Source organism: Hippoglossus stenolepis, chromosome 2 (genome assembly GCF_022539355.2).
Source record: "Hippoglossus stenolepis isolate QCI-W04-F060 chromosome 2, HSTE1.2, whole genome shotgun sequence".
Lineage (NCBI taxonomy): Eukaryota > Metazoa > Chordata > Actinopteri > Pleuronectiformes > Pleuronectidae > Hippoglossus > Hippoglossus stenolepis.
The window spans coordinates 12,616,002-12,640,234 of record NC_061484.1 but is presented as its reverse complement, the minus strand read 5'-3'; the positions used below and the strand labels follow the sequence as shown (position 1 = coordinate 12,640,234).

The window sequence follows — 24,233 nt, the reverse complement described above, 5'->3', positions numbered from 1 at the left end:
CAATGTGTCTTGTTTGTCTTGACAGGGCTTTGTAATAAACATCATACAAACATACCTTGTGCCAGCAAATTAAATATTCAAAGCAGTGGGTTAAAAATGAAGTAAAGCAACACATTATATCAGATATTACAGTGCATACGTAATATAGAGTTTCTTTTAAATATAACAATTTTGAATGTCCTCTACGTAGCATTAACAAAAGTGCATCTTGTCTTATCTCATCTACTAGAAATTTGGTGACTGTCTGCTTAGATTTATTCCACCCAGATTGAACACAGTCAGACCAAACGCTTTCTACTGAAAGTTGACACTAAAAGTAATTCTTCTAATATGTATATAAATATTCATCCCATGGCTGCTCCAAAAACTGCAAACACCTGCTACCGACATCTGAGACAAACAAAATGTTCCATCCCTCATAAAGCTCACTTAACAAATTATTTTCTATTTCATTTGGCCTCTTTTAGTGAAATTAAAAGGGCTGGGAATGAAAAGGAGGCAGCAAGGTTTAATTAATTTGATCTGAACAACAAGTAATCACCAAAAGACAGATCTGGGTTTCAGTCTTTCCTTGTATGCGGCAGAGTGCATCCATACTAGAGTGCAGTCAAGTGTAAATATAGTTTAAAGTAGGTAAGTAGGTTCTTTGGTGCCTTTACACTTTTCCAAAGGATTTCTGAGAGAGCAGTGGGCTGACATCCTAGGATCGCTCAATACCTTCCCACACTTCGAGCTACTTCTGTTACTGTCTGCCTGTCGCTCTCCTCCTGTGTGCTCTCTTTTTACCTTCTTTTCTCACAGTGTGTGTTTGTGTATTTGTGTGTGTGTGTGTGTGTGCGTGCAGCTCCCTCCATCACTCATCTCACTTCACACCTCGCTAACATTGCTCAGCACCACAGGAGCTGAAAATAAAGGCAAACAATGGGAAGCTATTTAATCTTGGCTCATTAGGCAGTCGTCTGATTCAACTGGTGCAACCACACTGAAAGTAAAATGAGGCCACTTTAGCATGGAAGGTTTTACCAGTGAGCCACTGAAATGATAAAACAGTCATGAAGCAAATTAATATTAATTATCATAAAACTTTATTTTTATCGCACTTATCTACATGAGGGTATAAAGTGCTTTACAAAATACATGGGATCAAAACAACCTGGAACAAAACAAGACAAAACTAAAATTAGAAAGATAAGATAAAATTAAATTACAAAAAAACAGCACAGTTTAAACCAGTTAAAAAGCAGGTGTTAAAAGGCTTTCAACAATGATTCTAAAACAGGTTAAGTGCTGGTGGGTCAAATTTTGTCAGGCAAGGAATTCCAGGGTCTCGGAGCCCTGATGGCAAAAGCCTGGTGACGCTTAGGTTACTCTTACGGTTTGGAGCATCGTATCTACTTAATAAAACCCGGGGTCAGACTGTTCTGAGCTTTAAAAGTTAATCCAATAATATTAAATAAGTATTAATACGATGAAAGTATGATCATTTAAGATTGGGTTAGCCCCCCTGATACCCTGGCTGGCTGGATGGATGATGGATGATGGATCGATAGATGGAAGGATGGCCGGATGCATGGATGGAAGGATGGCCGGATGCATGGATGGATAGATGGATGGTAGGATGTGTGGATGGAGGATCATTTACCTCTCCCCTTATTGTATAACCTTTACAGGATCTCATCAGAAACACAATAATACTGTATTTGTATAGTTTTACCACAACTACTTAATTAACTCAGTCGTGACAATCCCTCCCTGGGTTTCTTCAAATATCCCTCTTAATCCTATCCATACTATTTTTGGCAGTTTACTCAGGCAGTCTTAACATACTGCGTTTGCACCTTCCTCTCTGGGTCAAAGGTCATTTATCATCTTCACTGTTCAGGGCACCACTGCAGAGAGACTGACAGGGCCACATGGAGAGAGAGAGAGAGAGATATTACAGGGGTCTCCAGGGGCCGAGGCCTAGCTAAGCACAGTGTATAAACGCAGTGTATCTCTGTGATAAACGCAGAGTATCTCTGTGTGCATCTGAGTACAGGCAAGGGTGTGTGTGTGTGTGTGTGTGTGTGTGTGTGTGTGTGTGTGTGTGTGTGTGTGTGTGTGTGTGTGTGTGTGTGTGTGTGTGTGTGTGTGTGTGTGTGTGTGTGTGTGTGTGTGTGTGTGTGTGTGTGTGTGTGTGTGTGTGTGTGTGGGCACAGCTCCAATGCACAGGACTAATGGAGTGCTAATGTCTCTTGCGTGTCGTTGTTTACTGAGCAGCTAAATACAGGAGGACAAGAAGAGAGTCCTCGCCTACTTAAGCTTGACACACCCTGCAGTTTTGAATCACTGTTCTCATAACACTTCCTGCACAGCTTCCTCCGTGGCTGTCTGCCCATAAACAACCCTCGCAGGCTGTGAGGGTTGTGAGCACCTGCAGGTTGATCTACTGATGTTCTCCCGTTGCTTCATAGACAAGCATCTGTATTTGCTTCTGACCAAAGAGATTTGAAAGTTTTCATTGCTGTTTGATCGTGAGCGGGAATACGCTAAATGAAGGGGGGGGGTATGGGCCAAGGAAGAGGCCATACTTTTTGAGTGGATTTCATTAAGGAAACAAAACTTATCTTTGACATTTATGTGGATTGCTCAAGAAATAATGCAGAGATCTTAATGAAAAAAACAGACGTGTGTAGAGTGCCAACATGTATGAACAGGTGAGATTTGGTGCGGATCAAACTAATGATCCGATATAATTATAATGATTTTAATACTTATATGTGCAGTTATCAGTATCTTTGTATCGATATTGGGATACGTGATGAAAATGGGATAAGAGTTTGATTGCAAATTAAAGTGTTGCACAGAGTCCCTGATGCAGGCTACATTTTTTCTACATTTATATGGTTCTCAAGACAAATTTTCCCTGTGTTCTTTGTTTTCATCAGTGGGTGAAGGCAAAAACATGATCCCCATGGACCCCAACGGCCTGTCTGACCCATACGTCAAGCTGAAGCTCACACCAGACCCCAAAAATGAGACCAAGCAGAAGACCAAAACCATCCGCTCCAACCTCAACCCCAAATGGAACGAGTCCTTTAAGTTGTGAGTTCATCAGCTGTTGGCACCTACAGCCTGCGGCGCGTTTTGTTTATTTTCTAACGTGGCTTAATGAATATAAGTATAAATTCAATGTCAGTGCTTGGATAAACAAGTTAAACAAGTTGTTCTACTGCTTCTAATATCTAAGCCAGTGATACACTCTTACCACTGCTTATAGTGGTGTTGCTGCTACTAGTATTCTATCACCAGTTTAATTTGATTGGTTACTTAATGAAATTATGATAATAATAACATGATCTATTGAAGTGCAGAGTTTTTTAACCAGCACAGTATATATATATAAATACATATATATACAGTATATATGTATGTGTGTGTGTGTGTTTTTTCTGTAATAACCATGATGCCATCCCCTTGCTGCACAGCAAGCTGAAACCTACAGATAAGGACCGCAGGCTGTCAGTGGAGGTGTGGGACTGGGACCGGACCACCAGGAATGACTTCATGGGAGCCCTTTCTTTCGGCGTGTCCGAGCTCATGAAGTCTCCAGTCTGTGGCTGGTAACATCAACACTATTGTCATTGTGTGTTGTTTAAAGTTGCACAGTGTAGGATTCAAGGAGGGGGAAGTTACCAGGAATTTAAAAACTCACTCAGCAAATAGCTCATTTCTCCCTGTATTCTTATTCTGTACAAAATATTCCCCTGTTGCAAACGAAATATTTTTGAACACATGAAATCGTCAGAATTAATTTTCTTACAAATTATTGTTCAGCTGTGAAAATGTTTCTCTAGCAACTAATATTGATTTTGAATACGCCTCAGACAATTATGTTTTATTAAATTATGTTAACACCAGCACAACACAGTATATCCAGGCCCATTACACGGTCTAGATGAGGGAAAGAGTAGAACAGCCGAATAGGGGCACAGAAGTTATTAATCCGACAGTATTTCTCTGTGTTTATTCGTCTCTTTTCTCCCTCTCTCCTTGACTCGCTCTTCCAGGTATAAGTTGTTGTGCCAGGAGGAGGGGGAATACTACAACGTTCCCATCTCAGAGGAGGATGATGGTAATGAGGAACTGAGGCAGAAATTTGAGGTGAGCATCGCACGCAAATGATCTCAACTGTGCCTCTTTTTTCTGTCGTTTTTTGACTCAATTGTTGTCTAAAGTGCCCACGGGATCAAAAAGCACATAAGCAATATGACGTCTACAGTTTCTTATTCGCTCAGTCTAAATTATTATTGTTTTGGTTGACGAATGAATTTTTTCAGTGTTGGTGAGGACATGGCAACTCAGTCACTGACTATGTTTATATAGACTCTAATATTCTATTGTCGTTATTCAGAAAAGACATTCTTTTGATGATGGTGTTTACATGGGTTTCTAATAGGATATTCCATTCATATTAAATGTTTACGTGTCATCAAGGTGTAGGTTGTATGTTGATGTCCCAAACTGCTGTGAAAACTCGAATACTCTAATCTAGTACTGCGAATAATGTGTATACATGTGTAAGATCGGAATACTCCACGTCTTAATGGGATTATTGTTTATTCCAAGTATGACCACACGTCCAAACCTTAAAAACAAGTGCGTCCATCAGAATCATCGACTGGTCCCATGTTCTGCTCAGCTTAACAGCCGCTCATTTTAAAGACACTGCCTCGCCCCAAGGTCAGGTGACGCTGGAGAATGAATTTCCTCAATGAAAAGAGTGTGTGATGTGTCGACTGTGAGCATTTTGATCTCACATCAGAGAGATTCCTGTTCCGAGTTCAGTCAGAGCAGCTCAAGGACGGACTTTGATGCGTCACCTTTTGTACCGACCGCTGTCTTTTAATCTACTGACACGTTTGACAAAGACGTGGCTCAGCGACGAGATGTTTTGATAATGTATCTTGTTTTAAGCGATTTTTTTCTTCAGTTTCTATCATCAGTTTGTTAATAATCACAGACGTGTTCAGACTGAAAAATACACATTATCAATTCAAATTTTATATATAAGCAGTTTTTTGCCAGGTGGTTTGCAGGTCTTTGTATCACAAGCTGCCGCAATAAAGACTGAATTTGAGTTCCCTGAATTCCCCCAGTTTTCAAATGATCTTTGTAATGTTCTCAAAAAGAATTGTAAACCTACATATTGTCAGATTTGAGTTTTTTATTTCCTCAAAAATCACCACCAGTCAGTGTAGCTGATGTTCACGCTAAAGTTTAACCAAACCACTTTTTAGAGGATAAATGTAAATATTCTTTACCTTCTCCTCTTTCCTCTAATGTGATGAAATGCTACCCATTACAATTCTTTAATGGTTAACAGAAAATTATCAGACGATCATCATCTCAACATATCATAAGTAAATCCTAAACTATCAAATGTCGCCCAAACACACATTGTACAAGTCCCTTTTTTAGTGGCAGTTTGTTCGACTCTTTCCCTCTTTTCCTTCATCCAATTCGCTGCATCCCTGTTTCTGGCCTGCTGAGAGCCAATCAGTGTTCTTTGTGGCCCTCTGATTGTGTCTCGTATTGTTCAGACGCTCAGTGGGAGCCCTGTGCTCTGGAGGAGACTGTCGAACCTTATTTTCTACCACATCTCTGCTGCACATACTGGAGAGTTGTGGGTAGAAGTAGAACAAATTGAAGGTCATGCTGGGAAATGAGAGCCAAAATTAATTTGTAGATCATTTATTGTTTAAGTGATTAAAGCTGTTAGAATAATTGTGTAATAATTGTGTTCCTATTTTTTCAACATCCAATTCTCTGAATTTATTAAAGCCTGAAAGGGATTTTATTTATGTACAATCCCTATAATAGCTGTAAATATGTTTAAACCCACTGCCATTATCAATAAGCTTTTTGAATAAATATGTCCATTTAAGTTTTGGGTTGTTTGCCAAGCAGCAGCTACAAGAGTATGGGATAGGAATCATCCCTACGTCTGTCAATCCCACATCACACAGTGTACAGCATATGATTGAACAGTACTTCAGCGGAGAGCAAATAATAGGTCAGGAGCAAATACCCCTTTTGGAGTTTCAGATCAGAACTGCAGGACCTCTGCCAAAAGTCATGTGATTCTCAGGCTCTCGAATGTCCGTCAGATCTCTGTAAAGTGGGCGTTAACACAACAAAATAACACAGAATAATTTTCGCAGAGATTTTAATATTTCAGCCTATCAAAGCAGTATGTCAAACCTTTTCTTATGAGCTTTCAAAGCCCTTTTTTTTCAGAAAATACGGCAAATATGTCATACAAGGACGACCAGCCAGGTTTTGAAGTTCAATTCCTTTTTCTTCCATTTGCTGATGAAGGTCGTTCTAGGTCTTAGAACATAAGAGTAGATTCTCTGACCTCTGTCTGTATGAGGTTGTCATGGTAACACACAAGGTACGTTCACCTGAATGAGATGCACGAAGCATCACGGTCAAGGTGTTGGTGCTTTGTGTGTGTCAGGGTTCAAAAGGTGATCCCTCACCCTGAACACACACACACACACACCAACTACTGTACATTCAAGAGCTCTTAGTTTTAATGTGAAAGTACACAGTCACACTAGGTGGTGTTGGTGGATGCACTTTTCTCTTTGCAGTATTTTTCATGCGGTCTCATTCTCAAGTTTGCAGTTATTTTGCAGACATAAATCAGTACATTTGGTTAAAGCTGGAACTAAAAACTAATTCTTATTACCTTAGAAAGCATGACCCCATTAGCAATACTGCTTGGTAAAGCTACAATAAAGGCAATTCTTTTGTGGTCTCTCAGGTCCAAAATGTGCCGTCTACTTGTCTTAATGATCTTGTTTGGATGCTGTGCGACCTGGAGAACCTCTCTCTTCTTTGTCCTTTTCCTCGTCATAAACCGCCTGTGGTTCTCTCCCTTTTTCCCCCTTAGCCTCCTGCTCCCTCCTTTGTGCTTGGTGAGACCTATACTGTCCAAATGCTTCTTCATCCTGTGTCACCAGTTCATATTTAATGCAAGAGTTTCTCTGTTCCTCTCCCCCTGCCCTCAGGACTGCCAGATTAACTTTAATCTAAAGGTAGCCTCTCTCCTCTCCTCTCCCTCTCCTCTCCCCTCGTCTCCTCTTTTCTCTTCTCTTCTCTCCTCTTGTTGTGGTCAACACGTTCCCTCACTGCTCCACATGTCTGATCATTTGCACGTGGTTCTAAACTACTGCAAATCGATCCAATTTACTAACAATTTACTTCTGGATGTGAGTTTTGTACCCATAAAAGAAATGAAAAATAAATAAGAATAAGGAAAGAATAGAGCAAACTGATATTAGTCTAATTAATCAATAAACTTGGAATAACTCACATTACGGGGAAATTTGAATGAAAATTTAAGCACAAGTGGATTTGTTTAAACCGAATTTGTTCACCTTACATGTACAGTACATGGAGCATGTGGCACATTGATGAATATCGTGTATATTTGAATCAAGTGAGAGTACATTTCTTTGTCTTCACTGCTTCCTGTTCCTCAGAGTTTGTCAGAGGGTTGTTAGTAAATCCTGACGCTGTAACGCTCACAGTGGCTTCTGTGTGTGTTGTCTGTGGGTTCTGCCTGTCTACATGTTGTGTGCTTATCGTCGAAACTATGATACACAACACCTCAGCATTGTGTGTCATAGTTTCTTCATCTACCTGCAAACATCACGTTTATCTTCACACCAGGAAGGAATGAACTGCATATGTAGTCCACACGTAGTATAAAGGGTAACACAACCAATAATGACCACTAGATGTCAGCATTGAACTGAAACATGTCCAAAATAATGAGGAGCCCTGTTATTTCCGTGTGTCTGTGTGTGTTGTGTGGGTTCTCTTGTCTTTCTATGGTTGTGTTTGATACCATTGTCGTGAGGACGTTTGTGTTTGTATGTTTGCGTGTGTGTGTCTGTGTGTAATATGCAAGGCCATAATCAGTAATATTTTCCAACTTTACTCATTATGATTTTCTGTTGCATTAACTTTTTCTATGTTTTGGTAATATAAAGTAATTATTTACACATTGATGATGATGTCTGATTTGGGATTCTTGCTTTTTAAGAGCAAAAAATAGTTTATTAAATGTTCTGTGTTCTATTTCTCTGCCTCACTGAACTTAACTATATTGTCACAGTGACTCTTATAATGGCAGCACTGAAAACTTCTACTGGACTGACAGCCACAGTTTTCTTTTGGTCTGTGTGTACAAGCTATATACTCCTATTACCCTCCTCATCTCTGCGTATATAAACCAGCTGCCTGTACTCTTGTGTACTAAGTGAGTCAGATCCTCTGGCTCCCTTCTCCCTGTGGTTTCAGGACAAAGCAGATTGGGAAGACTCTGATCAGGTGCGTCTGACAGGAAGGAAGTAAGGCTGCTGCTCGCTCGGCTCGGCTCGGCTCAGCTCAGCCAGGCTCTTTTCACTGGCTAAAAGCTCACAGGTGTGCTGTGGTCTGGTGCGGTCTGCTCTGCTTTGAGTTTTTGCTGCTGCTCTCCCAGATTAGGAGCAGACTAAGGCGCCATTAACCAAACTAAAGCTGCTCAGCATTTGGTTGTCTGAAGTTAAATGTCCTCATTTAATCTAGGATTGTTATGAAATAGTCTAAACTGGGCATAAACTGAGTGTTGAAGTGATCCATGAAGGTGAAACCTGATAAAGAGTTGTCGTATTAGTCAGTTGCTAGGAAACAACAATTATATCCTGTTTTCTATTCCTGAGGATCACAGGAAAAGGTTTAGAAACCTTTTTCTTACCACACATTAGTTTTCTTTTATGGATCTTTGTCACTACGTAGTGTAGTTGTTAGTGATCCTTCGTTGATATATAAGTGACCTCTGGCTGTTGAAGGTGCAGGAAGCTCATAAGGGTAATTCATGACTTCCCCCTTCCTACACTGATGTAGATTATGATCCTCTATATCCAGGTAAGAAACATGGATAATTTAACGTAGGTTAGTTAAAATTCTTGCTGCAGCTGAGCATTGATCTTTCTTTGTGACATGTAGAGGTAGGTGATGTCTCTGTTTGTGCCCTTGGCTTAGTGTGACAGCGTGGTGTGGGTTTTTTGCAGAAAGACAGCAAAGTGCAGAAAGTTGTGTCATATGTGACTGTTGTTTATAATTCAGACTGCTGGCAAAGTTGTACATTTTTCAGCATAATGCTCTGCAGTTTTCTAGCAAGCTTCTGGACGCATCTTGCCCTGTCAGAGATTAAGCATGAGCTTGGCATTAGGGAAAAACATAGAACAAGAGAATCATTTTCCATATTTGCAAATGTGCCACTAGGTGGCATCCTTTCTTTTACTTGCAGCCACACAAATATCTCCTAGTTAGTGCAGTTCCATGTAGCCTAATTACAACAATAGGAATAGCTTTGATAGACAAAATAGGTTAAGTTAGTGAAGATTTATTGATTCCTGCTGGAGAAAGTCACTTGTTACAGCATCAGATAGTTAAAATGAGGGAGACAAGAGAACACATACATTTGAATGTATACATTTGAATGAAATAATATTTTGATTAAGTTAAACAAAAATACAGAGAATATTTACATAATATACATCTTTCACTGCAGACAACAAAGATACTTGAGTCTGGTGCAGTGCAATGTATATAAATAGATAATATAAAAATCATTTGAAACATAAAATATAATTTGACATGTAGTTCAGCAGTTTTTGCCTCATGTTTTTATTGTAAGGTTATTAAAGTATGTCCTCTCATGTCGTATCTCTCCAGGTCTTTAAATCAAAATGGGAAAAGGGTTTGAGGCTTTTACTTGGTTTAAACATCCGTCACCATTAAAAGTTCCTCCCTTAAGCTGACATTAAGAGCCAATCCTGAGGTTGTTATACATTTTAATGAATGTTTATGATGACTGGGTCACAGCTCCAGCTATTTATTGGTCAATACCATAACAAAATCGCAGTCATAAATAAAACGTAACATATCCTCTTGTTTAGTACATTTTATTTAATTGAGTGTGTGTGTGTCAGTGTGGTGAGTCATTTATTTGATCACATCTCACTGTAGTTTCATTCCACCCTCTTCATTTTGAATGCTTATCATGTTACACCATGGCTGTGAGTGAGCAAATAAACAATGTGTGTGTGAGAGAAAAATGACCCAAAGTGTCATTTTAGGAATGAAGTTAAAAGATCTTTAATATGTAGTTGTATTATACTTAGTATAATTCATTGATCATTAGTAATTGGTTTAAAAAAGCAACAAATGAAATTAGAGGGTTTGGTCTGGAAATATAACTCATTACAAAACAAGGAAAGTCCAACATGAAGATACTTTCAACAGTTGCTTCTGCATCTTTGCAATCTGATAACTTTGAAAATAAGCTCTACATTCTCGAATCAACTTCACACTGCAGCTTTACTCTCTATGTGTGTGACCTTTAAGCTGTATGTTTCTCACAAGCCTCATCTTCTGTGCCCTGAGTGCAGAAAGCCAAACTAGGCCCAGGTAAGAAGATGATTGACGAGACGGACGACACCAACTCCGGCCAGCTGCCGTTCAACAGCCTGGACCACGTCAAACTCGACGACTTCTCCTTCCTGGCTGTGCTGGGGAAGGGCAGCTTTGGCAAGGTGAGGCATCTGAACTGACATCAGCTCTCAGTGTCACTGGTAGCAAGACGTCTCTGACCGATATCTCTGTTTCCCTGAAGGTCATGCTGGCAGAGATGAAGGCCAGTGAAGAGCTGTACGCCGTCAAGATCCTGAAGAAGGACGTGGTGATCCAGGACGACGACGTGGAATGTACCATGGTGGAGAAGAGAGTTCTGGCCCAACAGGACAAGCCGCCCTTCCTCACACAGCTGCACTCGTGCTTCCAGACTGTGGTAGGTAAAGTGCTCCTGGACACACACCAGGACAGGTCACCCCAGCTCAGCTCAGGTCAAATTAATTCACGTAGGGGCTTTTAGCAAAACATATTACTCATCAAGTGATGAAGAGAGCAGTAGAGGACGTGTATGAGCAGTACAATAAAGAAAAAAAGAAAAGAGGAGACAAACAAACCCAAATTAAAAGGCTGAGGTTTGTTTGTCTGTGTGTGTGTGTGTGTGTGTGTGTATGCACTTGCATTGACTTTGAGTCATACCTAAGCCAGACCACACAACCTGAGAGCATGTTCTCTACAAGTGGAGGGACGTGCTCGCGTACATACAAGTGCACACACACACATACAGGCATGTTTTGAAGCACACGCCATCACACACACACACACACACACACACACACACACACACACACACACACACAATTTACTTTTTTATGAAAACATAATGCCTCCGGCCACCGGCTGTTGCTGGCGGTTTCTGGTTGCCTGTCCATCTGTCCGTCCATCCCATTCTTCAAATTTGGTGCAAACGTTCAGTTGGACTCAAGGTTGACCTCACAAAACATGTTTTTCGGCTCCTGGGCCCAAAGACAATTTAAAATCTGATAAGCTGCAAACATTTTGAGAGGAAAAACACAAGTCATCACCAGAACTTTTCACGAACGATATTGGAAGTAGGATCCATCGTGCTCAGGTTTTTTCGGCCAGAGCTCTTGTGCTGAGATACTGTCATCCAAGGTATATCTATATACTGCTTATCATTTGAGGGTTGTGGAGGGGTGGAGCCAATCCCAGTTGACAGTGGGCGAGAGGCAAAATTAACATCCAGGCCATATTATATTTTTTTTATGAATGGGATAGAAGAGTAGAGTTTTAATGTGAGAAGTGTAGAGAAGATGTGTCTTATCTACTGAGCTGTGGGTAGTGACTCTCCAGGTGGACGGCCCAGCTTTGCCAACAGTGTGGGTCTGTTGTGGGTCTGTTGTGGGCCAGTTTGTTGTTTTTCTGCCCGACTAGTGTGGTACCATCAAACACAGCCACACGAGGGTGGGGCCAATCTTGACATGGGCTGCGGGGGACCACCGCTGTTCAAGAAGATAAAGGGAATATTTCCTGACAGATGTCTGTGTTGAGTGTTTTCTTTTTTTCCCATGAATCGCTTTGTTGTGGTCTTTTTAGGTCACCTTGTCATGGAAAGAGTAGCAACAACTCAGATCGACTCAGACAGCAGGGCTCGGGGAGACTGTAACACTAGGCCGCATCGTTCTGCTGCGGAGCTTTGACAGCAAAGACAAATGGCTTTGTGGGACTTGCTGTTTAGGGTTAAATCATATAATGTTTCATATTTTCTCTAAATCTGCATCTCTCCCTGGTTTCTCTCTCTGAATGACCACAGGATCGTCTCTACTTTGTCATGGAGTATGTGAATGGGGGAGACCTCATGTACCACATCCAACAAGTGGGGAAGTTCAAGGAACCTCAGGCAGTGTAAGACATTCCAGTTTAACATCATTGTCATTTTAGTTTCGATCTCAGCCTCTTAACAAACTTGTAAGATAAGATAAGATAAGATAACACAGCATAATGTAACTGACATAACATTGTTCTTTATTAGTCCCACTGTGGAGAAATTGACCATGTTGCAGTAGAAAAAAGGGGAATATCATATACACACACGTTATTACAAAATTAATGAATACAACACATATACAATGTAAACAGAATCTTTTCAGTGTAAATTGTATAGAAAATTATGATTGCACCCTTAGATTAGTAAAAACCTTGAGTGAGACATGTAAAGATTTAAGGTATGGATGTGTTGGAATTATTTATCAATTATAGAAATTCTTTCATTAAGTATTGTCATAGTTGATTTTCCTTGTTGATGAGACTCTGTACATGTGTGGTTGTTATTGCAGGTTCTATGCAGCAGAGATCGCTGCTGGTCTCTTCTTCCTGCACAATAAAGGAATTATCTACAGGTGACTATCAACTAGTTTACACAGCTACAAAGCATTTTGTTGGTGTTCTTCTTCAGGTGGCAAACACTGTCAAGGTGCATTACCACCACCTACTCTATATAACACATCCTGCTTCATTCTTCTTCTTCCCTGCTTGGTGGGAGAGGGGAATGCCATCTCTTGTTTGTTCTTCAAACTCGTTGGCTACATTTAAAGTCATAATTAGAAATTTGGTGATGTATCAAATGTCTGTTTTTCCTGCAACTTATACCATTGCTGCAGTTGGCCACCCTGCAGTGAATTATCTTTCTTTGGTTTTTGTTTTGATGAAAATACCCAGCAGCAGCAGCAGCAGCAGGGTTTTTCGTACTAGGTAGTTACTGAAAGCAGACTGAAAATACTTTTGAAATAAAAGTGTACTTCCCCAGGGATCTGAAGTTGGACAATGTGATGCTGGACTGTGAGGGACACATTAAGATCGCAGACTTTGGCATGTGCAAAGAGAAGATTTCAGAGGGAGTGACTACGCGCACCTTCTGCGGCACTCCAGACTACATAGCCCCAGAGGTAAGCGAGGCTCAACACGGGGAGGTGTGTGTGTGTGTGTGCGTGCGTGTGTGTGTGTGTGTGTGTGTGTGTGTGTGTGTGTGTGTGTGTGTGTGTGTGTGTGTGTGTGTGTGTGTGTGTGTGTGTGTGTGTGTGTGTGTGTGTGTGTGTCTGTGGTGCATGTTTAGATGCATGACGTCATTGCTGTCACTGTCTGGTCTGAGCTTGTGTCACCCTTGTGCTCCAGATAAAGGTCACAGCCTCAGGACACATGCACACACATACACACAAACCCACACACACACATTTACAAGGTCACACTCACATGGACGCTAGCCTTCTGATGATGTGAGCATCCCAGTCACAGAGAGAGACACCCAGTGTTTCTGTTGTCCAAACTCAAGCCAAACATTTGAGCTGGGCTCTCTGTACATCACAGTGAGGCTTCTTATCAGATTTTGCTGGGTGGCAAAGGCCCCATTTTAATGGAAACTAAACTTGAATAATAACAATTATTGTCAATATTATATTCCATATCTGCCAGTTGACCTGCCTAAACACATTGGTCCTGTAATTACATCGAAGCTTAAGCTAAATGGAAGTGACTTCACATTGGCACTGCCCGTGATTCAGGAGATCTGAAAACTTGGCTGTGGATCTAGAATTCAGTTCCATTTCTGTGTCTCTTCCTCTGATTATCAGTCCGTCTCTTAATTGACCAAAAATAGAAACATTATAAGTCAGATGCAGCAATTTGCAGCACTTCATATGCAGTTATTTTAGTTAGTGCCACTCTCTGGCCACGTTATCGATTCTCTCTGAAACCCTCTCTGACGGACTGGAAGGTTAATTCATGTGCTAACATGCTGTGACCGTTCAGAGTCAGACTGACATTAATGCACCAGCCAGGCAATGACACAGCAGGAGGAAGAGCAGCTATTCCTCTCATAGGCAGGACGCACATTTCATGTCACACACTTTAGGCTCGATCACACATACATGATGGCCCACGGTCACATGCATGATGCATCACATGCACAGGGTTCTGCACACACAGATATATCTAGCGTATCTATACGAGTACAGGTTTTCAGTGGACTAACCCAGTCGTGCGCACACTTGTACACACATGCACACCCTCGAAAACACTCCCAAGTGCAGGCTGACCTTAGAAAATGGGCTCAAAGTTTTGACATTTTCAGAGATAATCCAGGGACAGTGTTCCTCAAATTACACTTGACAGAAGGTTGTACTATTAATTATTTGACCAGCTGAATTTGACCTCACATGCTTCATTTAATTGACTTGTGTGTGTTCTTCTAATAGTCATTTTCATTTATTGAATATTCACTTATAAGCAGCTACAGCAGATGGGACATTCGTTTACCTTGTTTTTCACGAAGATTTTAAGAAGCTTGTTTCTTTTTATCTCAAAGCTGAAGTGAGACGTTGATGTCAGTAATTAGATCCAGTGTTCTACATTGGGTTGCATTTCATTTATCTATTCATCCTAAAGTTACATTCATAGGATGAGTGACGTCTCAATGAAACTTTGTTAGATTTTGGTCAGATTTGGCCATTTTAAAACTTCATCATTTGGGTTAAAGGTTAGTGGGAGGAAAAATGAATGAGGTTTTTGATTTTCCAAAGAGAACCACCTATGTAGACACCAGGGTTTATTCTAGAGATGTTCAGATACAGATACCAGCATCGGAAATACCTCCGATTCTGCCGGAAATGCCGGATCGTGCACTGGCCAATACGCAAATCTGTGTACTGATCTGACAACCACGTCTTTAAAGTATATTAGATTCACAAAGATAATCCTGCAATTTTTCCTGGAAAGCAGTTCTTCTTTCCCGCTCCAAAATGGCAGTTGCGCTGTAATGCCAACGGTGAAAGAACTACTTTGCGGTAGTTTAGCGTAAACCAGAGACAGCAAAAAAAAATGTTAGCAAGTGGGTTAGTAGCATACAGCTGTTAGAATACGTTATACACTGTAAGTTGTCTCTCGGGTCGGTACTCTGTATCGGCCCGATATGCGAAGTCCCAGTATCTGTATCTCTATGCGGAAAAATGCAATCGTAACATCTCTGGTTTAGTCATGGCGGCAGGATGGGGGAGTACCTGCCACTCTGAATCAGGAAAGCTCTCATACAATTTAGTGCATGTTTGTGTTTATATGAGCTGCTATGTGAGGTCACGTCTGCAACATTGCTGTGTTGGTGGGTGAGAGGGTCTCCTGGTTGGCAGCACACACACACATACACACACTCGCGATGGCACACAGTTTTCGTTTTGTTTACTCTGACCTATATAGCCAGTCATTGGTAGCTCCTGTCTGGGAAGAATACTCACACTAATGTGAATTTACACCTCACTGACTTGGACACAGAGAGAAAGAAGGGAGCAAATAGAAGAAGAGAAGGGTAATACGGTTTTAGGAAAAGAGGAAAAGAGCAGACTCTGATATGTGTGAGTGAGCACTGAAGGGAAGAAGCAAATAAATGCCTGATGATGACTCTGTGCAGCATTTCTGGAGAGCATTAGAGCTCATTAAGCTGTCTGGCACTGGGCATTTCCTTCTTTGTCTTACTTGGTCCCTTTGGGAGTCCACACACGTCAGAATGATTCAGATTTTTACAATTACTGCTGTCGACCGGCGACTACATTGACTGCTGGTGTCCTGTTGTGTGTTTGTTTTTTATTTTATTTTTAATGCTTTCACTAAAAACCCTGCGCTCACAATCAAATAGCCCTCACTTTTTTTTTTCATGCTCAGGCTGCTTCTGTCGACGTGTGAGGCGTCTGCTTCTGGGTTTATTCTCTGCTCTCGTGTTTTTCTTCTGCGATTGGATCTTTTTTGCAACAAGTCCGTCACATTTCCACAACCAATAGAAGGCCAGGGGAAGTGTTGACAAATGACACCGTCCTGCAGATCCTGTAGATACCTTATGAAGATATGACACCTGCAGGGGACGTGTTTAACGCAACGCAGGGGGATAGAGAAACAGGGCGGCGTCTTTATAGTTTTTTAGCTGCTTGATTCAGCACTATTTGAGATCTTTTATTTTGATGTTTTGATGTTGTTCCTCCAGAGTGTGTTAGTGTGTGATAATACAGGAGCGGTACTTATAACGTTTAATAAACTTAGAGGCTAGACTATCACAACCAGCGTCAATATTTAGAAGAGTGGGACATAAATTGTCTCTGTTTTATTTGCTCAGTTGAGAGGAATTAGTTTATTTCAAAGAAAAACCTTAAGTTCTCACAGTGTCATAACTTTAGAGATACTTTGCTCATTTATAATCAGACCCAATTATTTAGCTTGAGGCGACAACATTATGCACTATTCTTTTAGGATGCAGAGGTGTACCATAGTTCCAGTTATGTTGCTGAATAATGATTTATTCCTCAGAAAGTTTAAGGACTAGGAATAGAAACAACCCGAGTGATCACGAACCTGCCATCTGCACACATCCCACATGCAGTGGCAGCTCCAATTACACTCTTTAAACACCAACTACTGAGCTCTCAAACCAATGTTTCCAGACCAGAGCTATTAGTAGTCTCACAAAATCACCTTATCTGCGGGAAAGAGACGTAAGTGAGAAGAAGTCAGGGGGGAAGGAGGAGGTGAAAAAGAGGGAGTGAGAAGGAAGCAGCAAATGAGACAGAGGATGACAGTGATACTGAAGGCAAGAGTATTAATAAGTCAGGCATGCGATATAAACTATATAATGCCAGTTTATCTCCTCTCCTCTCCTATATTGCTATTTGTAATGGACCTCAATAGCAAATATATAGATATGTTTGCCACATCTGTATTTATTTTGACCATTCTGTCTGTAATCTTTCACTCATACGCTCTCCCAACTTCACGAAGCGGCTAAAGATGCTAAATTGCTAGTTGCCACCATCACATATGAAAAGGTGTTTATCTACTGTGCTGCTTGCATCGTAGGATGTTCATGTAAACCCCAAAGCTGCTCATTAATGTCATTAGTGAATGAAACCAACCACAGCATACTGTACTGAGAAATGCCTTCAGAAACAGACCACTGAGGCATGGCCTGATGCCCACTGTTTCTGCTCCACAGCACACACACATTCCCCAGAGGAGTCTGATAACAACAAGCAAGACGGATGTTCACGTTGCACCCTGGAACAGTGGTGGTTGTTAGGGCGGGGGTTTTGCGTTTTTGCACACATATCTTTTTCCATATGGAGGATGAGGGTTATAGGAGCACAGGTTAGTGCTTGTGTGTGTCACAAGTGTGTGCGTTTTTTGTGTGTGTGTGTGCAGTGAGGAGAGTAGCCTTTAATAGCTTGCAGTCTGATCCAGAACTGTCATGAAGCATTAAATCTAATGGGAGAGAGATGTCTGCAGAAGTGCCCATGCACGCACGCACGCACGCACGCACGCACGCACGCACGGACACACACACGCACCACACACACACACACACACACACACACACACACACACACACACACACACACACACACACACACACACACGTACCTAAATAAACACTGGGATGCTCACACAGGCATACGAAACATCATGTGGCTGAACAATGGTATTATAGAGCAAAGATATTCAGAATCATACATGTATTAACTTAAATGTAACCAAACATAAACACACAACACGCACGCACACACACACACACACACACACACACACACACACACACACACACACACACACACTTGTACAGCAGGGAATCAACAGAGCTCCAGTGACCAGAGGCTTTCATACAATAAGGGATGAGAGCAGGGAATGTCAGGCACAGGTCACACTAGTCTATTTTCCGTCCAACCTGCTAGGACAAAGGAACACGTCATGTATTTATCCGCCTCATGCAAAACAACAAAGCAAACAAACATGCAGGTGCATAATGAACAAGTAGAAAGCCGAACGTCTAGACTTAACGTGCGAGTCGAGAACACAAAGGTCAGCGTGCCTGTAGATGTCCAGTGGGGTTGTTGCAGACAGGCGATGGGTGGCAAGGGCAGCGAGTCACAGCAGTGTGACATTAGCACAGCGCTCTGCAGGATGGCCTGAAACTGATCCAAACAGTCGCGTTTTACTGAACTACAACTGTCCTTTCTGCCTTTTTCTGCCTCTTTCTTTCTTTTTGCCTCTCACTCTCTCTGAGTCTGACTCCTCTCCCCTCCTCTGAGGTTTACTTCTCTCTCTATCCTTCTTTATTTTATCCACAAGAAGCAATGATGACAAAAAATGATTAAACAGCTGTGATATATAGTTCAACAGTAAATATGAATGAATATGGAATGGAATGTATAATTTCTTTGAGTTTAGATAAAACAAAGGAGTCGCTGCCCCGTCCCCTCTGCTCGCCGCAACCAGTAAATTTAACTCGCTGTGTGCTACAGCTGCAAGACTTATTGTTTAGTGCTACAAAGTTAGTAGTTTTGCCATGTTCACTGTCTAGGTTTAATGTGCTAGCATGATGTCATACTCTAAAAGCACAAATAGAAAATACAGCTGATGTTGAGGGGAATGCTGTTAGTTTTTGAAGTTATAAAATGAACCACAAATTAGATAATTACTTTGACCTGCAAGTGGCACTAGATACAGATTGACATGGCATTACTAAAGTCATTAGGATCATTCACCTGTTATTTGTATTAGCCATATTCACAAATCACAATTTGCCTCATAAATATTATATATTATTTAATTAATATTATTCTCTTCGTCTTCCCCCTCTCCCTCACTCTCTCTCTCTTTGCCTCTTTCTGTCTCTCTGCCTCTCTGTTTTCATTCCCATGACGTGAGACATGGCGCTGCAGATCTCCTTGCTATATTGACCTGATGTGTTTACATGCTTCACATGCTTAAATTCCTTATTGTACATTTTGCGAGAGAGACTGAGAGGTCGGTCCTTAGTGACAGTGCAACAAATATCCACATCAGGTCCTCGATGACGCTCCAGCTAATAGTTTACTCGGACAGGGTAAAACGGTATCATCTTAGAAAATAAGTAGAGTGATAAACAACTACACTCTCGTCATTAAAGATAGGGTACATCAGAACTATACTCACTGCTGTTGTCTTAGCATAGTGTTTTGCATTATATCGGATTCGTCTCATTTTAAAACTTTATTTTCATCTATTTATGTTTTCCCAGATTATTCTGCTTTCAGTTCACTAGGACAAGGATTCCATTAAGGAATTTGGTATCCCTTCTCATACATATTAGAATATTTCAACAGAGGCAGTGCCGAGTGCATGTCTGAATTGCTTGGCAGCTGTCGGGTCAGAACGAAGGTCGGCATGATTCCTGCAGGAAGCAGCATCTGAACAGGCGAGCTCAGAGATTTCACACAGAGGGTTCTCCCACCATGGGGTCTTTGACCCACGAGCTAATTAAAACCATGGAGCCATGATGAGGGAAAGGGGCTTTTTCCTACTGCACCTTCCTGCCTTCTCACCAAAGAACTGAGGAAAGCCCGGGATTAAGTCTTAGCATGTCTCACCCTCTCTATGTTCGCTTTCATGTGAAGAAATCTGGATGCAAAGCCTTAAACACTCTCTTTGCATGGATGTGCTTTTCATTTCAACATTGGGCTGTCACTCTATGTTACAACCTCATTCTTATCCTCTTTCATGCTGATATGATCTGTAGGAGCTTATGCACGTTCAGTGAAAGAACAATACGTGAGCTGTGTGTAAAACACATCTGAACGTTTGTCAGGATGTTGATGTTTTCTGAAGAATAGCCTCAGCAAAATACTGATGAAACATTGTGGGCCAATGAATGACTTTTTGTAATTAATTCGATTTTTATGGAGAATAAAAAAAGTTACAACGTTAGCATAAACACATCTGAGTAAAATCTCTAGTCTGAAATCTTGGCTTAATGCACGTGTTCTTCTAAACTGACTGTAAATACCACAACCACAAACAAACATGACTGCAAACATCAGTTTATTCAAATAACTTTAAAACAGAGTAATTTGTTACACAAAATATATTTTATCTTTGCTTGATTTGAGTGATTGTGTGCAGTTCGTTCAGTTTGCACGAGTAAAGTTACAGAATGCTTTTGGGCACGTCGCTGGGCATACTGTAGAGCAGAATGCCAGTGAAGGTGCAGAGGTTGCGATCGCTGTCTGCCCAGACCGAGGACCTGGCTTCCATGTGCACGTCAACCTGGTCGCCTTTCTGAAGAAGCAGCACGACTCCGTTAGATCCGTTATCGGTGACGTCAGACGCAGTTGCGTGTTCGGCAGTGCCCACAACAACCTCGCCGTTCTTGTACAGCAGCAAAAAGCCGGGGTTTCCTCCGTTAGCGTGAGAGTAGAAGGTGAAGTGGTAAACTCCATTGACCGGTGCAGTGAAGAATCCTGTATGGGAAGTTTGAGGAAGGAAGAGGAAGGTCAGTCTTTTTTTTTTTGGAAGAACCAAAAGATCATGAAGCGTCAACATGATTACTGGCTTAATGAGAAGCATCGCAGCACTGTTATAACATGCAAATAAATCATTACAAGAGTAGTGGCAGAGCAAGAAAAACCAAAGTGAAGTTGGAAGATATACAATGTGTAATGTAATATGTAAACAGTTTTGTATCTTCTTATAAAATGATTAGGATGTTGTTGATCGAAAGCCATTTTCCCCAGTATTGTGTTTTATTATGTAGATTAATTCAGCAAGTAAATACGTGGACATTACCTGTTGTGGGATTATAGCTGTCACCAATGTTAGTGATGACTTTCTTGTAGATGAGAGTGGTCTCAGTGTTAAATGGCCCAATGTGCATTTGGTTCTCTTCCAAAGCAGCTGAGAAAGCCACCTTATCTGTTGAAAAGTACATTATTCGACATTGTTAAAATAGTTTTTTATGTATACACACAGTCGTTATATTGCCTTAAAGAGAAAGTAGAGTACAAACTAATTAAAGCTACTAAAAGAGCATCTCATCTACATATTTTCAAAGTCAAATGATGGTGTATGAATGTATTTACCTCCGGACATTGTCGTCTTCACCTCTTCCACTGCTGCAGCTGTTTGTTCAACCTTATTCTCCAGCTCCTCTTGCACAGTTTGACTTGCCTCCAGTTTGGCCTCCAGCTCTGTCATGAATACATATTAATCACAATGAAAATCCCTCTGAGCTCAGCTACATGACAAACAAACACAAAGAAACATGTCCAATACACAGTTTAAACACAGTCTGAATGACATGCTTGCCCTGATCAGCTGCTTTAAGCGCCTCCATCTCAGCCTCTGTCTTTTCCATCTATGAATTAACTATGAATTTGGCGACTTTGTAAAATATATGACTTTACATTTATAGTAAAATCACTGCATAGAGTCACCATCGAATATCTATATTGTGACCTTTATTTATTCTCTCCAGTGCCTCCACTTTAGTTTCAGTGACTCCAAGGCGTGTGTTCATTTCCGTAGCCTGGCCCTCGCTGGCTTCTAATCTGGACTCGAACTCTAGTGGAAAATAAAATACAAAGATTATCCATGAATTCAGTCATTAAATTTCATCATACAGTCGTGTTTCAATCACCTTAAAAACCTCCCTCCTGGTTTATTTGTACAGCACATTTTAACAACAAGGCAAGTGCTTTACATAAAATAGAAAAGACCTCATAGCAAATTGTAAAAGCAACATAAGACATTACAAAAGAAGAAGCATTTAAAAAAGAAATTAAAAGTTAAAAAGGAGTAAAATGCAGAATAGAAAATAAGTAAATAGAATAATAAATAAAAGAGTGAAAATAACAGAGCGGTGTTAGAAATGAGTAATTGTAGGAATTAGTTAAAGGCAGTGGCAAACAGGAAAGTTTCCAGCATTGATTTAAAAGAGCTAAGAGCTGCAGCAGACCTGCAGTTCTCTGGGAGCCGGGGGAGATTTGGAAAATAAACACAATATGATGTGTAACGAATATGAATGAAGGAAATGATAATATAAGATGAGTGCAGTTAAGTTAATGGTTAGATTAGAGAAAATAGTTCCCAGGATTTTATAAGATGTGATATGATGTTTTGGTGATATGTCAGGGAGTATTTGGTGAATGTTTTCATCTTTTCATCCCTTTGTCACAAACAGTTGTAACAAAGCAGTGGATTCAAATTGTGGTTTGAAATGCTCTAACCTAACAAACCATCAAGCTCATGGAAAATTCATAGAAATTCCCAGTAGATAACACAGCAAATTAGAAAGTTTACATATGAATATTTTATACTCCAACTAAAGTAGAATTTCTACCAAGTGTTGGGCCATCTTTGTTTACCTTGATCAACAGTCTTCAGCCCCTTCACCTCGGTCTCTGTGATTCCCAGCCGGGCGGCCCACTCCCCCTCCAGACTCTCACTACTCTCCAGTCTGGACTCAAACTCTAGGAGATAAATCTGGATTTCAGCCACCTGGTCTTGAGGCTTCTGGTGATAAATAGATCACTGATAAACTTGCTAATGCAGTAATCTCTTCATGCGTTAATGCACCTTTAATTTCCATCTGTAACTGTGCCACTAGGGCTCCTTGTGTCTCTGCCTCAACATCAGCAGTGTTCAGTCTGGCCTCCAGATCTGCTCATTTCATTCAGGAGAAAAACATGACACACGCAGATAATTCCACAAATAACACCATCTCATTTTTCTTTATTAGAAACACCAAAAAAACCCATAATTTACCTTGATCAGCCGCCTGCAGAGCCTTCACTACTGCATCTGCATCTCCTAGTTTATTTGTCAGCTCTGTCAGTCTGGTGTTCAGCTCTATTTGTTAAAAATGAGGTCGTAAATACTTAATGACTTCAAGTATTCAGTTTAATACATATCCTGAGGTGAGATTAGTCACTTTACTGGACACTAATAGTAAACGGGTTTGTTGTTACCTCTACTGTCCTTTTGGATTTTGTCCACTTGTTTTCTTTGCCCGTCTAAATTATAGGCGTTCAGTCTGGCTTCCAGCTCTGCTTGTTGAGAATGAGAAGAAGAAGATAATAATAATAATAGCAAACAAAGGAATGGAAACAAAGAAGTAAAACATATGCGGATTCATAGAAAAATCACTTCTGATTGTATTCTTTTTTATATATGTATGTAAATGTGCATTACCTGTGTACTGCCGCACAACTTGCTCTACCCGCTTCCTCTGCTCCTCCTCCTGCATCTCACTGATTCTCAGCCTGGTCTCATGGTCTTTTGTTCATTATGGAAATGAAGTAATAAACAAATATACACACGTCACTAGGTAGTAATAAACACCTCTCCAAAAATTCAGGATTCAGACTCTAAATGAATGACTATCACTATAAATTATTGTATTATTGATAATCAGATGAAAGATGACATAGTTATTGTACATGTTCAAGATACATGATACGTGATTGTTAATGTTTTTTAATTTAAATTCTATCCAAATGTACCTGTGAATCCTTTCTTCAGTGCATCCAACTGGCTCCAGATTTTGTCCAACAGGCTGTCATCACCTGTCTTTTCTGTACAGTAAATTACACCAACAATATTCAGTGTGAGGGAAGGTGAGATGTTCAATCCCATTAAATAGGAGGCAGCAGGGAATGCTACATCCTCGTGCACATACCCTGCACTTTCTGAAGTTGCACCAGTTGTTCTTTGGTCTGTCGCAGCTCATTTCTCTGATCGTCCAGCATAGCCTTCATTTCTCTTAGCAGAGCGAAGGTGTCTGCCTCATCTTGACTACCTGTGGTGGCAGTGAACCTCTGCCCCAGGACGGTAGCCTCAGACACGCAGCAGCCGAGCAGGACAAGAAAAACAACCCACATCCTTGTGGTCTGTGGAGCTGTGACGCCTGCCGGGGTCTGCAG

General features: G+C 40.9%; 1 protein-coding gene across 2 annotated transcripts in view; it reads left to right on the top strand.

Annotated features, from left to right (window-relative positions):
* Positions 1 to 24,233, top strand: part of LOC118117698 (protein kinase C alpha type) — a 134,796-nt gene that overhangs the window by 86,244 nt on the left and 24,319 nt on the right. The window contains exons 6-14 of one of the 2 annotated variants that reach the window (XM_035170168.2): positions 2,928 to 3,084; positions 3,468 to 3,602; positions 4,050 to 4,143; positions 8,356 to 8,385; positions 10,491 to 10,634; positions 10,715 to 10,888; positions 12,284 to 12,375; positions 12,807 to 12,869; positions 13,277 to 13,415. In XM_035170168.2, coding sequence (XP_035026059.1) covers positions 2,928 to 3,084; positions 3,468 to 3,602; positions 4,050 to 4,143; positions 8,356 to 8,385; positions 10,491 to 10,634; positions 10,715 to 10,888; positions 12,284 to 12,375; positions 12,807 to 12,869; positions 13,277 to 13,415 — 1,028 coding nt within the window. The remainder of the gene's footprint in view (positions 1 to 2,927; positions 3,085 to 3,467; positions 3,603 to 4,049; positions 4,144 to 8,355; positions 8,386 to 10,490; positions 10,635 to 10,714; positions 10,889 to 12,283; positions 12,376 to 12,806; positions 12,870 to 13,276; positions 13,416 to 24,233) is intronic. The other variant, XM_035170178.2, reaches the window with a different exon arrangement.